The sequence below is a fragment of the Notechis scutatus genome, chromosome 1 (genome assembly GCF_049901735.1).
Source record: "Notechis scutatus isolate UNSWTSFEM ecotype Mainland chromosome 1, rNotScu1.2, whole genome shotgun sequence".
Classification (NCBI taxonomy): domain Eukaryota; kingdom Metazoa; phylum Chordata; class Lepidosauria; order Squamata; family Elapidae; genus Notechis; species Notechis scutatus.
Genome location: NC_142009.1, coordinates 227655620 through 227668419, shown reverse-complemented (window position 1 = coordinate 227668419; position 12800 = coordinate 227655620). Strand labels below are relative to the sequence as shown.

At 43.6% G+C, this 12800-nt stretch overlaps 1 protein-coding gene across 2 annotated transcripts in view; it reads right to left on the bottom strand.

The window, feature by feature from the left end:
• Positions 1-234: 234 nt before the first annotated feature.
• Positions 235-12800, bottom strand: part of CLCF1 (cardiotrophin like cytokine factor 1) — a 49256-nt gene continuing 36690 nt past the window's right edge. For both annotated transcript variants that reach the window (XM_087950474.1, XM_087950472.1), the window contains exons 2-3: positions 6777-6943; positions 235-1359 (exon numbers count right to left, since the gene is read on the bottom strand). In XM_087950474.1, coding sequence (XP_087806600.1) covers positions 877-1359; positions 6777-6943 — 650 coding nt within the window. In that variant the 3' untranslated portion in view covers positions 235-876. The remainder of the gene's footprint in view (positions 1360-6776; positions 6944-12800) is intronic.

Here is a 12800-nt window from a genome sequence, read left to right as displayed (position 1 = left end):
GGACGGGTCCACACGTGGGAAATTTCTCCTTTGCTGGTGACAGTGTAAACCACAGAGCTTCACCCATCCTGTTTTATGAACGGTGTAGACAAGCGGTGGCCACTACAGCTGGCTTAAACAATTATCCTACTAAGGTTAGGTCTGCACATGTGATGAATGAATGAAGAACGATCATTTATTCATTCACTGCAACTGTGAATGAATGAATGATCTTACCTAACCAGGGAGGGGAAAGAAAGCTGAAAACCTATACGTGTTTGTGCTAAACCAAGTCTCTCATCTCTGGTTCGGTTTGGACCTATTTTACAACCTGACTGGAGAGATGCTTCCCATGTAAGTGCCCGATCACTGAATGTCCTTGGTAAGCTTCTAATTGGCACAGCCCCCTTAAACAGAATGGGGAGAATACAGAGAAATCCGGCTACGGGGAGAGTGAAGTTTAAGGCAACTGGAGCATCAGCAGTGGAGGCTGCAGCTATTGGCTGCCCTGCAGCCAGGGCTTAATTGTTCATCCTGGAGGTGGGAAGGGAAACGCTCTTCCTCTCCTTCTGGAAATTGAATGGCCCCTCTAGAAGAAGAGAGAAAGAGAGAGAAAGAGAAAGGGAGAAGGAGGAGGAGGAAATATTAATTTTACACAAGATGGAGAAGGAAGAGATGTGAAGAAACAGGCTGTATAGAGTGTATCTGCTCACCCAGAGGCACAGCTTAGTAGCAGAGAGCAGTGCAGCACCAAAAAAAAAAGCACGGGAGGAGGGAGAGGAGGAGGGCAATTTTGAGGAGGAACTGGGAGAAGGCAGTGGGTTTAGAGTCTTTCAGAAGTGCTAGTCCTTGAATGGCAGGTCTGAATGATGTCAGTGAATGAGGTGAAGGCAGGAATCAAAAGCCTCTGGTTTCCAGATGCAGCATAACAGCGGAAGGAGGCACCCTTTTGCGCAGTCGGTTGAAGTCTTTGGCTGAGCGCCACAGCCAGGTCTGTAGCTCTTTGAGCAGCCAGAAGTCATCCATCTTGCGCAGGAAGTGGCTGGGTGGGGTAATCTCTACAGGGGGCCCTGGAGTTGGGAGTGAATAACCCAGGGAAGCCATGATGCCTGCAATCGAGCCCAGCAGCCCTTGCAAGCTAGCCCGAAAGTGGGTGAGGCTGTGGCGCAGACTCGGCACTGCAGTTGGAGCTGTGCCATCCATGGTCCTCAGGTAGCAGAGCAGGTGGCTGTAGGCCTGGTAATTAGCCGCTAGCCGGGCATTGTCATTCAAGCTGTGCCATTCCTGAATGTCTACGGTGGCACTTGGCACAGCTTCTACCCCAATTATCCGGGGAGGGTCAAAGTCCGGCTCATTGAAAGGTGGCCCCAGGTAGTTGAGCTGAGGAGAAAAGACAAGAAAGTGTTAAACTCACTTGAACAGGAATACCTACTTTCCTAGTACTTTCCACCCACTGCCTCTTATGAATGCTTCCTCTCTCTCTTACAGGCAAGACAAGGAAATGTAAATCTATGGCAGTGGTCTTCAAACTTGACAGCTTTAAGACTTGTGGACTTCAACTCCCAGAATTCCTCCTCCAGTCATGTTAGCTCCAGAATTCTTGGGTTGAAGCCCACAAGTCTTAAACTTGCCAAGTCTGAAGACCCTTGGTCTATATGGGATCACAGGACATGTGTCCACTTGCACTTAACCATAAAACAAGCAATATCTTTTTTCTGTTGTGACCCACCCTCCTAATGTTGCTTCATTTGATCTCCAGTCCACTAGTGGGAAAGCTGCTATTTTTTAAGCTGTTCTCATGTCCTGCTTATTCTAACAGTCTCAAGCTGTGCAAAAGCTGTCACGCCTTCCATGAGCTGGAAGGAAAACAAGTGACTTGGTAGTGCCCAGGCATACAGATAAGAGAAACTGAATATAGATCAGTGGTGCGAGAAACTGGTAAGAGTTTCTGCTAATGGAAGGATGGATAAGACCTTAGCTTGGTTGTAGGAAAGAACATTTGCAGTACACGTAGTCCTGATAACTACAATCGGGACCAGAATTTCAGTGCCTAAGCCAGGCAATTGTTAAGTGAGTTATGCCCAGTTTTATAATCTTTTTGCTACAGTTTATGATCATAAGTCAAGGACTACCTGTACACAGTGCTACATGCAAGAGGACATATTTCTGTACACTGCTGTTGCCCAACTCTGCCTGCTGACCAACCCATCCCTGGGCATGGGCAAAGTGTCCCTGGATCCACTGATTTGCAAAGACCTCGCACTTCTTGCACTTCCATGCTGCCACTGCAGTTCATAAGTTTCTATCATTGAAGGATCCTTGCTTCCCGGCTGATCATCCTGCTACAAACACAGGCACATGCTGGCTTTATTCACACCTGCCTGCCTGTCCTGCTGGGCTGCGTTCCTGGGATTCCCCACCCCACCCCACCCCGCTGCCAACAGTGGTGTCCCGCAGGCAGCAGGATTGCCCAGGCAGTGGGGTAGATGAAGCACCAAGCGGAAGGGAGGTGTGTCAAACCCTGCGGGTGTGTGAAGAACCTGACAAGCTCAGGAGACAAATTAATTTCCTCTCCGTTGCCTGAGGGCAAGTAGAGGCTCCCCAAACAATTTTATAGCAGTAGCGGAGATCAGCTAACAGGCAGGCTGGGACGTGGCCATCACCATGAGACCAACAGGAGAAAAGGGGGAAAGGAGAAAGACGAATTCTGCTATACAGTATTTAAGAATAGGGGTTTCATAGAGGGAAAGAATAGGGAAGGGAACTTGGTGCACTTGGAAGGTTTTTGAAAGGTACAATGTTTAAGGAATGAAGTGATATGAGCCTGCATCTGTCAGGGGCTTTCCTTCTCCTAATAATTTCAGCTTTCACACATGGACAATGACCCAACTCTTATTAACCTCATTCACTGATCTCGGCTGTTGTCTCATTCCCTGCAAGATTGTGGGCTTAAGACAGAAGGAGTGTCTGATCAACAAAAATGCTGATTTAAAATGTGTATGAATCTTAAAACATTAAAATTCTGCTTTACATTTCATCATTTATTTGGGATTTATTTAATTGCCAGGATCAAAACGCTATCTAGAACACTACAGAAAACATTTTGTGCATAGATGCAATTAGGCCTAATTTTGTGTAGAAGGGATCTAGGTAGGTTTTGGAGGATCAGCCAATCAGTGGCCACTAGTTTTGATAGCTATTCAGGCAATCCTCATTTAGTGTTTAGTGTTTAGAGGGATGTTGCAAAGAGAACTGGCTAGACAACAGCTTTCTTCAGCATGTCTCAGGAAAAGGCAAGTACCTTTTAACACTTAATGAAGCCCTTGGTTACCACGGATTCCATTCCTTGCGTGTCCCACAAGCCCAGAAGACCAAGGAAAGGCCACGGTAGAGATCTGGTGCACTTAAACCTCACATTCACAGCCTCTAAAAGGCTTGTGTGGGAAGACCTTCTTGTGTTACCAGTCAATGTCCTTTCATTTCTCCTGGCTGCCTGAGCTGCTTTCTCTATCCATACCAGAGGTGGTGTATTCAGCAGGTTCTGACCAGTTCTGGAGAACCGGTAGCGGAAATGTTGAGTAGTTCGGAGAACCGGCAAATACCACCTCTGATTGGAGATTTTACAGTATCCTTCCCCTGCCACTCCCACCAAGCCACGCCCACAGAACCGGTAGTAAAAAAAATTGAATCCCACCACTGATCCATACCTTCTATGTCAGCCTTTGGAAGTAGTTTTGCTTCTACGGAAATCACTTAGAGAAAGGTTTCTAACATCCCTTCAAAAGCTGCCAGCAGGATGGCCTGCCCAATTGTTTTCCTTCCCTGACAGATTCAGAGCAAAGATCTGGTGACTATGGGGCACTTTGCCTAGCTATCTTTGTGTTGTTTTGCTTTGTTTTCCCCTTCTCTTTGGTTGCCAACCATAAAGCAGTTGTGAATGCTGACCTACTTAAGATAGCCTGTGGGCGGTTCCCCTGACCCTTCACCCCAAGGTATCAACCCAACTTCCTTGACCATTAGACTCATCTCTTTGCCACTCTCTGAATTCCTCGCTTGTATTAATCTCCTGAATTTGCTCTCTCAGTTAGTTGATTTCTTTCTTCCACAATGAGAGGAATGGTAGTACTAACACGAGTCAACTTCAGGTGATTTCAGTAGATGGGCTGCCATTTCCACAGGAAAGCGCGGGGAAAAATAGTGCTTGGTTTTTCTTGGCAGGTAAGACAATGAACGTATAGCCCTTCTATAGGATCTAATTTCCCAATTGCTGCACTTATTGGCCTCAGAAATCTCCTTCATATTGCTACAGTGCCGTTCCTTATCTTCATTTCATTTACCCTTACCTCTTCTGTTTCATTTTCAGATTGGTTTCTTATTAAGCATTCTTTCCCAACCTGATAGTCTCCAAATGGTTTGAATAGAAGTCCCATTAGACCCTAGCTGAGTTATGAGGGGATATTTATTTATTATTACGTTTATATTGCCACCAATTCACTAAAGAGTCTGATGCTTAGAATCACAGTCCCAAAGGTTTGGAAACTATTAGGTTGCAGGAAACAATTTTTACTTTGCTTTACTAAAATCTTAATCTGTTTGGCCTAGGTTATTTCTAAAGGCCTGGATCATGCTCTGATTTCTTGACAATTGCAATAGATGGAAGATAGTCTATTATGGTGTTGACCTTTAATGCTCTAATGGCATGAGACTGGCTTATTTGAGGGAACACCTTTCTCCAATTTACCAGTCCCACCAGATCTCATAAAATAAGCATGTTACAGGTTCTAAATGTCTTGAGACCTACATTTGGCAGGTTCTAGATCATGCATCATGTGCTGGCCATGCTCACGCCCTGCCTTTATATATCATTAATCAATTTAGCCCTTGCAGGTGTGATAGGCCCTTCCCACCGCCTTCCATCTGTAATTAACTCTGTTGTTTTTGCTTCCGTCATGTTGGTCAAAGGAGGCTTATCTCTTGTTTTTTTTTTTTCCTCCCTTGCCAGACCCAACCCGGAATGCTTATCTCTAGGAGGTGATGTTAAACTGCCAGCTATTGCAATTTGTTTTGTGGTCGGCCTGGCTTGTTCTTCATTATTCCTGCCTGTTATAACTTGAGGCAGCTCTGCTGGACTCCTCTGTATTTGGACAGGCCTGGCTGTGCCTTCATAGGATGAATCCACATGCCCAGGGATTGGTGGGGGTGCCATCGGTCCCTGCTCCCCAATGGGAAATGGTCTCTGCTTCTCCTGCAGGGTCTTTCCTGGTGTCTCAATGCTTGGTAGGTCGGTGGTAGTTCAATATGCCTATTGATGGAATTGCTGTTGGAAAATCAGGCTTCTTTTAGAAGGCATCCTCTTTTAATTATATCACGCATGCAAGGGCTAAATTGATTAATGATATATAAAGGCAGAGATCTCTGTAATGATAGCTTAATACTCTGACGATGTCAGCAGAGGCTGATGAACGCTTAGTAAGTACAATAAATGTAATTTTAAGTTCCGGAGATTGCAGGATGTCTGTTTCTTCTCATATGTACTGTATATATATATATTCCATATATATATATATGGAAACCAGCACAAGCCAAATATGTGCAAAGTGAGAGAATTGGCTTTAGATTAAATTTGTTTCTGTTGATCAGCTTCTTTCATCTTATTATTACTAAAATCTGTTTTATTTCAGGGACAGAAGTTCTCATCAAATGAGCACATCAAGTAAACTCAGTGAATGGACACTAGTTGCTGTATAATGGCACAATTCTTTAGTTTTCTAGACTGTGAAAATCTGACCTTCTTGATCCGCCTCCTTAAAAAAATATTTCTGGAATGTTGATATACTAGAAAACATTTGCTCCTGCATTTTCCATGGTCCAAACCAAGCAAATTCCTGATCGGATAGCTCAGTGATGCTCAGAGTCAGGGAAAGCTGCCAAGGGGTAGGGCCTGAAATGCCAGGTAGGCCAGAGAGCAGGGATGCCAGGCAAGCTGATGAGGGGCTACCCCCACTTTCTGCACAGTCGGGCGTTTCCCTGGCAAGTTCTGACAGACGAGGCCTCACCTCACCCCAGCGGGAGATCCACAACAGATTGTAAACAGGGAGACTCCACCGGTGCCTGAAGGCAGGGAGGAGATAAAGATGTCAGATATTTCTGCCAAGAGAGAGCCATAGCTGTGGAGAGAGAACACCATTTCAGCTATTCATGAGGTAGGAGGAAATTTTAGGTGGCGGCACAAAGTGTCGCAAGCACAAAATTTCCATATTCCTAAATCCCTTTTCAAATAATGTGAAGAATCAAGTCTGTTGCCTTTAAACATCCTTCCTTCTCTTGCAATGGGCTTTCAGGATTCAGTATCTGGTTGTATAATCTTTCCGTTCTTATGCACCGGCCCTATTCACAATTTTATGATGCTCCAAATGACACTGTTTTCTGTTTAGAGCACTTAACATCTTTCCCTACCACTTCTTGCATCGTTTTAATTTCCAGAATGGGGGGGGTGGGGAGGAACAACTGCCTGAGTCCTATGGAAAAGTGACAAGAGGAATCCTCCATGCAGAAGTGACCTGAGGTGCACTGAGCCCCCGTGCCAAGAATAGACATGGATGAAGCCTGGCCTTCCCTTGCTGCAAAGATACCCAAATGGAGAGAAAGAGGGAGGCAGAATTTTCCAAGGAAGCCAGTTGGGTGGGTGGGTGAGGAAATGGAGATGGTTCAAGGAAAGGGGGAAGGAAGCAAGAAAAGAATGTCTAAGCAGTTGCTCAGCTCAGCTGCTTCCATTCTCCCAAAGCATCTACACTCACATAAGTGGCCGCAAGCATGTGCAGCTGGTGTTCCAGATAGCGAGTAAGGTCGTACATCTGCTGGATGGACTGTCTGGTGGTCACTTGGTCCGTGCGGTTCAGGGCAGGCACCCCAGGCAGGTTCCAAAGCGTGGCACACAGGAAGGCAAGGATCCCCCACGAATCTCCTGCAGGGAGCACACTTGTAAGGAGCTGTGGGCAAAGGGAGCACTGTGACCGGGGGAGCAAAGCCTGCATTCCCCATCCCTCCTTCCACCACATCCCGCCACTCCCTAGAGAAATTATAGGAGAAAAGGACTTGCCTTGTTCACTCCCATGTATTTTCCCCAAACCCATTACACAAATCAAATCTACATGCGTGGCTCAGACCCTGGGAACAGATAGCTCTTTTAGCTTGGAGTGATTCAGGATATTTCAATGCTGGGGGGGGGGGGAGAGAGTTCACCAGAAAACCCTTTGTCAAGCAATCCTTATTCCCCATCAATCCTATTTCTTCCATCCTTCTTTCTTACAGGCAAAATGGCTGCATGGATTTTTGTACTAATCTGACATGTCAGCAGAATTTTTGTGTGTGTTTTTTTTTCCACAGGAAAGGTTTCCCGTAGCAACAGTTAAAAGCAATCAAGGCCAATTAAGACTTCCCCAGATGCAAATAGCAACTTTAGAGGATGTGTGCCTGCATGTGTAGGGCCAGGAGAAGAAAAATCCCTACTACTATTTGCATGAAACCAAGGTAGCTTTTTTCATTATAAAACATGTTACAGTACTTGGATTCACCTCAAATCCAATCCAGTGTAGCCTAAAGGTTACCAAGATTGTTCTAGGATGAAACGATTCTTACATAATGTCTTTTTTCCTTCTTCTCTTTGGGAAATTCCTATTCTTGTTTCCTGCCCATATAGTGCTAGTAGATTCTGAAGATTTCCAGGTCTCCCTGGAAATATGTATGTCAATTTTGATTCCTGGCAATTGCCAGGACTAGTCCCTGCAGTTTTCTTGGCAACATTTTTTGGAAATGATTTGCCATGGCCTCATTCCTAGGGTATACAGAGAGAGACTGGCCTAAGACCCCTTAGCTGGCTGCATGCCTAAAGTAGAATTAGAACTCATGCTCTCCCGGTCTCTAGCCTGGTGCCTTAGCCATTATACCAAACTGGCCCTCTTATTGTTAAGGGGAACACTGTCTCCTTAAGGATCCCATACGAATTCCCAGTGAATGTTGAAAGCTGAGGCAAAGGCTTATTTTCAGCAAGGCATAATTTTAAGTGATCGAATATTTGACAGAATACAACAGACTAGTCAGAGATTGCGTGTTAGTGATTTGAGTTCATTGATGTACATTAAACATTGTATGTTTTATAGACAATGAATGAATTTTTGAAATATGTCCGTCATATACCTTAAACCATGGGTCCCCAACCTCAACGCCAAGGTCCAGCACTGGTCCATGGCCCACTAGGAACCGGGCCGCACAAGCAATGCAAGTCCTTTCCACTCATACGCAGGATGCCTGCACTGTGTGAAACCATCTCTCTCTCTCTCTCTCTCTCTCTCTCTCTCTCTCACACACACACACACACACACACACACACACACACACACAACCTTCCACAAAAGAACCACTCTCCACGGAACCAGCTCCTAACTCCCAAAAGGTTGGGGACTGCTGCCTTAAGCTACAGCTTTTCTGTCAAATATTTAACTATTCGGCTGAAATAATGCTCTTAGCCCAAAAGAGAAACTCTATTTCCTAAGTTTATTAGCACACCATAAATGATGTAATTCTAAAAAAATAAAACTTAGCATTTTGAGAGTGAAATTTTGGATGCTAATACAAAAGATAAATACGGCCAAAAAGCTCTAAGTGATCTGAAACATTATATGGAAGAGTAAGGCACATTCCTGCATTGTTAAGAATTCCACAAAAATTATTCTTCGTTTAGTTTGCTTGGTGTTTGTGTTTTCCTCTGTCGGAGACAGAAATATCTAAAATATATATCTTTATTTCCAGATCAAGGATAGGAATATGGTTATGCCTGTAAAGCTGCCATAAAAATCTAGCGCATTACTCATGCCAATGCCTCCCACTTGGGTGAGTCACCTACAAAGCACGCAGCCCGCCCCGGCCACTCGCGCTTCATTAAAGACTATCCCGTGACATGTTTCAGGGTACGCCACACCCAAGCCTAGCCCAGCCTCACTGATTCCATCTTACCTCAGTGCTTCCGCTGTTCTTCTGCCCACCAGGGACAGCAGTGCCCACCCATTCTCCCTCCCACGCAACCCAGAGATTTCCTTGCCTTTTATATAAATTCTGTACGAATCTGTACCACTTTCCTTTTGTAAGTTTGAAGAGAGCAGGGGTGGTGTCTTAACAAAAGGAGCTTAAAGATATTTTTAGTCCCAAATGGATGTCAGGTATAGAGTAGCTCCTGCCTGATCTTGATCATTCTTTCTAAAGAGAATGGAGGAGGCTTTGGAAGCCCCTTGCTGTGGCATGAGAAATTCTGTTTCATTACCAATGACATTTGCCAAGGAAATATTCGATGTCCCACCCTTGTCCTCATTCCGGGAAGTTCCACTTAGCTGCTAGGCCCTCAGATATGTTGTCAAAACAATTGTCCTTATAGTGATTGTATTCATCACTACTGCCTAAGAAATGGCAGTGGCCAACAACCAGCAACCTGGCTCTATAAGGTAGGGGGAGAATAGTAATGGACTGGTGAGAGTTCCCAGATGGCTCACCCCCATATTTTATCAAGCACATGCACCAAGACAAATTCCTTGTGTGTCTAATCACACTTGGCCAATAAAGAATTCTGCCAGACTGTATAGCTATCAGACTTTTTCTTCAAAGAGTCAATACTTGTGGATGGGAAAAGAGTGGAATATGATGAAAAAAATGACAAGCCCCATCCTTTTGAAAAAGTTGCATTGAATAAGATGGATGGAAACGCTTAGATGCTTAAAAGAAGGTGCTAGATTTTCTGGGGGGAAACATCACTAGTCTCTATAAACATTGGTGACCTTCAATGTTTTTTGGAAAATGCTAGTCATGTAAAAGGAGAAGTGTCAAAATCAATATTTAATATTTATATGAATAAAGGGAAAATACAATATTTATCCTATAAACTATGATGGACATGTCTCATCTATATTTTTCTCCACAAAGCCAAAAAAAATTAAAAATATTTTATAATACTTGAATTCTGAAATATATCTGATTTGATGTTGAATCTATTTGTATCTTACAACAATGATTTCAATGTGCTTCTGACAGCACACAGAGATTGTTAACCATTGTAAAAAAAATCTTCACATTCACATTACTTTTTAATCTCCTGTTATATAAGCCAAACAGTTAAGTAAGATAAGAACAAAGTCTCCCTCAAATTGAGTTTGACATACCTAGGTTGTTTTCTTGTAATACTGAAGTCTGGTATTGCTTTTGGTCTCCCATCAAAATAATATGCAGGGTTTACAATGTTGTTGTGGTTTTTAGATTAGTGAAGGTAAAGTAGGTGCTATCACAAATAAATTATTTTACATCCCACTGTGTTCATTTGAAATCTCTCTCCACTCTGTCTTCTAAATTTTGCTTTTCTGGGATGGGATGTCTCAGAAAAGACAGCATTAAAAAAATGATCTTTACTAGCAGAAAAGAACAGTATTTCCTGCCAGATATCTCGGTTTGAATGTGACCACAAATCACATTAGCACTATGAGCCACAGCATCTTCCTGGAAGCTCACTGTGAAATAAAGTTGTACCTGGTCTAGTTTTCCTTTTAGGCATCTTGCTTTCCAGATTAAGTTTCCCCTGCATTTAAGAGATGGGTGAATAACCATTTCTTTGCATCTCTTGTAAAATCTGCCTTGCTGAAGGTTGTCAGCATAGTTTCCATCTTTTTGAGACTGGAAATAAATACTGCAGCATAACACGTAGCTAAAGTAAGTTTGGCACCATTCAAAAGAAAATAAATCTCACAACCCGCAAACAGGAAAAACTTTGTCCTGCCCGTTTGTACATGATGCACTGCTTTCCACCTCTTGCTTGATCATGTGGTTTTGCAAAGTGTTCAGCCTGGATACCAGTCACTAGAAGCTTGCTCATCCCTATTCTAAGGGCAGTTTCAACCGAAGGCGCCATCCATTCTGAATCAGAACATTTAGTACCTGTGAACTAAATTAGGGCTATCCTAATCACCATGCTGATTACCAGTGGACTACAGCAAACAAGAAACTGGCAGACACCCTATGGATGATTCATCTGCTTTATTCATATAGCTTTTCTGACAGCCTTTGATTGAGTGTGGTTATTCGGCCTCAGATTGTCTCTTACTCTTCCTTTTTAGACAAATGGGAGTCTTTTTTTTCTTCAAATGACCCTATGATATCAACTATTTCTACCACTACCTATGCATAAGACCAGCCACACAATTGATCAGTACTCTTTCTTCCTCACTCCTTACATTTCCCAAAATGCACATTTAGTGGAAGGCAACTTAGGTGTTCCAGATTTAGAACAGTTTTCTCCCTTCTTCTGGTCATGGATGCAATCTAGAACATTTCATCAGTGATGGGACCGACGACACGGCCTTGCTCAGATCTGCCCAGCTCCAACGGAGGCTTCGGTTTCTGCAGCCAGGTCCTTCCCCTCTGCTCAGGCGTCTCTTTCCGCCAGACCATTTTGGCTCGGAGTACAAGAGAGGCTGATCACCTGGTTTTCATAGAGACCTCTGTCCATATAGGGCTGACTAGCACCTGTCAAAATGTTTGCTGGGTCTTAATGTCAAGGTGCTTTTTAAAAAGAACACTAGACGTGTTTTTTTTTCTTGCTAAAAAAATAACTTCACTGCTCTTTTGAACGTATGATAGTCCTATGCTACGCAGGAAGTCAGTTTAAACCAAGAAAGCAAGCCTGGTTTTGCCAGATGTTTGCTCCTGATTCTGACATCAATAAGTGCATTAGAGGTTTTTTGTTTATTTTTGTGTATTTATTAGATTTTTATTGCACCTTATTTTTATAAAATACGTAAGCTGGCAAACATACATAATACTCCTTCCCGCTCCTGCTTTCCTCACAATAATCCTGTGAGGTGAGTTGGGTTGAGAGGGACTGACTGGTCTAAGGCACGAATGTCAAACTCGTGGCATCACATTGCCGTCACGTGACATATTGCAGCATTTTTTTCCCTTTGTGGAGCTGGGGTGGGCGTGGCCTGCATATGACGCATCTAGCCCATGGGCCACCAGTTTGACACCCCTGATCTAAGGTCACTGAGCTAGCTTTCATGCTTAGGATAGGACTGGAACTCACAGTCTCCTGGTTTCCAGGCCAGCATGCTAACCACCACCAAACTCCCTTTCTAAGGTTTACCACTGTATCTGCAGTTTCACATGACCATCCTTTTTTAAAAATTGTTTCTATTATTTGGGACAGGAATGTAGTCCCATTTTGCCTTTTCCCACCACCTTTTGCTGATCCACAGGCAGCTATTGTGGTGTTTCTGGCAATGGCCACTAATTGCCAGCATTGCCATTCCCTTGCAGCACTAACCAAGGATTCATTGTTTATCCAAGTCTCCTTCCCATTCCATTTACCTTCCCTCACATCTGCCCCACCACATCCTGGTAGATGATGCCTTAGTGAGTGAGAGGAAAAACAAAGACTTCACCAATTGATTTCCTTACGTAGTCCATTCTAAAATGATTAGGACAATGCTACTAGCAACCACTGAAGAACTGGAGGCCATGCGCTTCATGCTCGTGAGAAAGAGCCTTTAAGATAATAAAGGAACCAAGTACAGCCTTATGGGTTTCCCATGGCATAGCTCAAGATTATTGGTTTAATTGCTAATGTCTATAGGAAGCTGCAGTAAACACGTGATACTTGGGCTGACCTAATAAGACAACTGAATGTAGAACATTGTGAAATGGTATTTCTGCAATGCAATGTCACATAGTGAAACATTTCATATACATCATCAGATGCCATCTCCAAATTCTTAACGTAATGGAGAAAC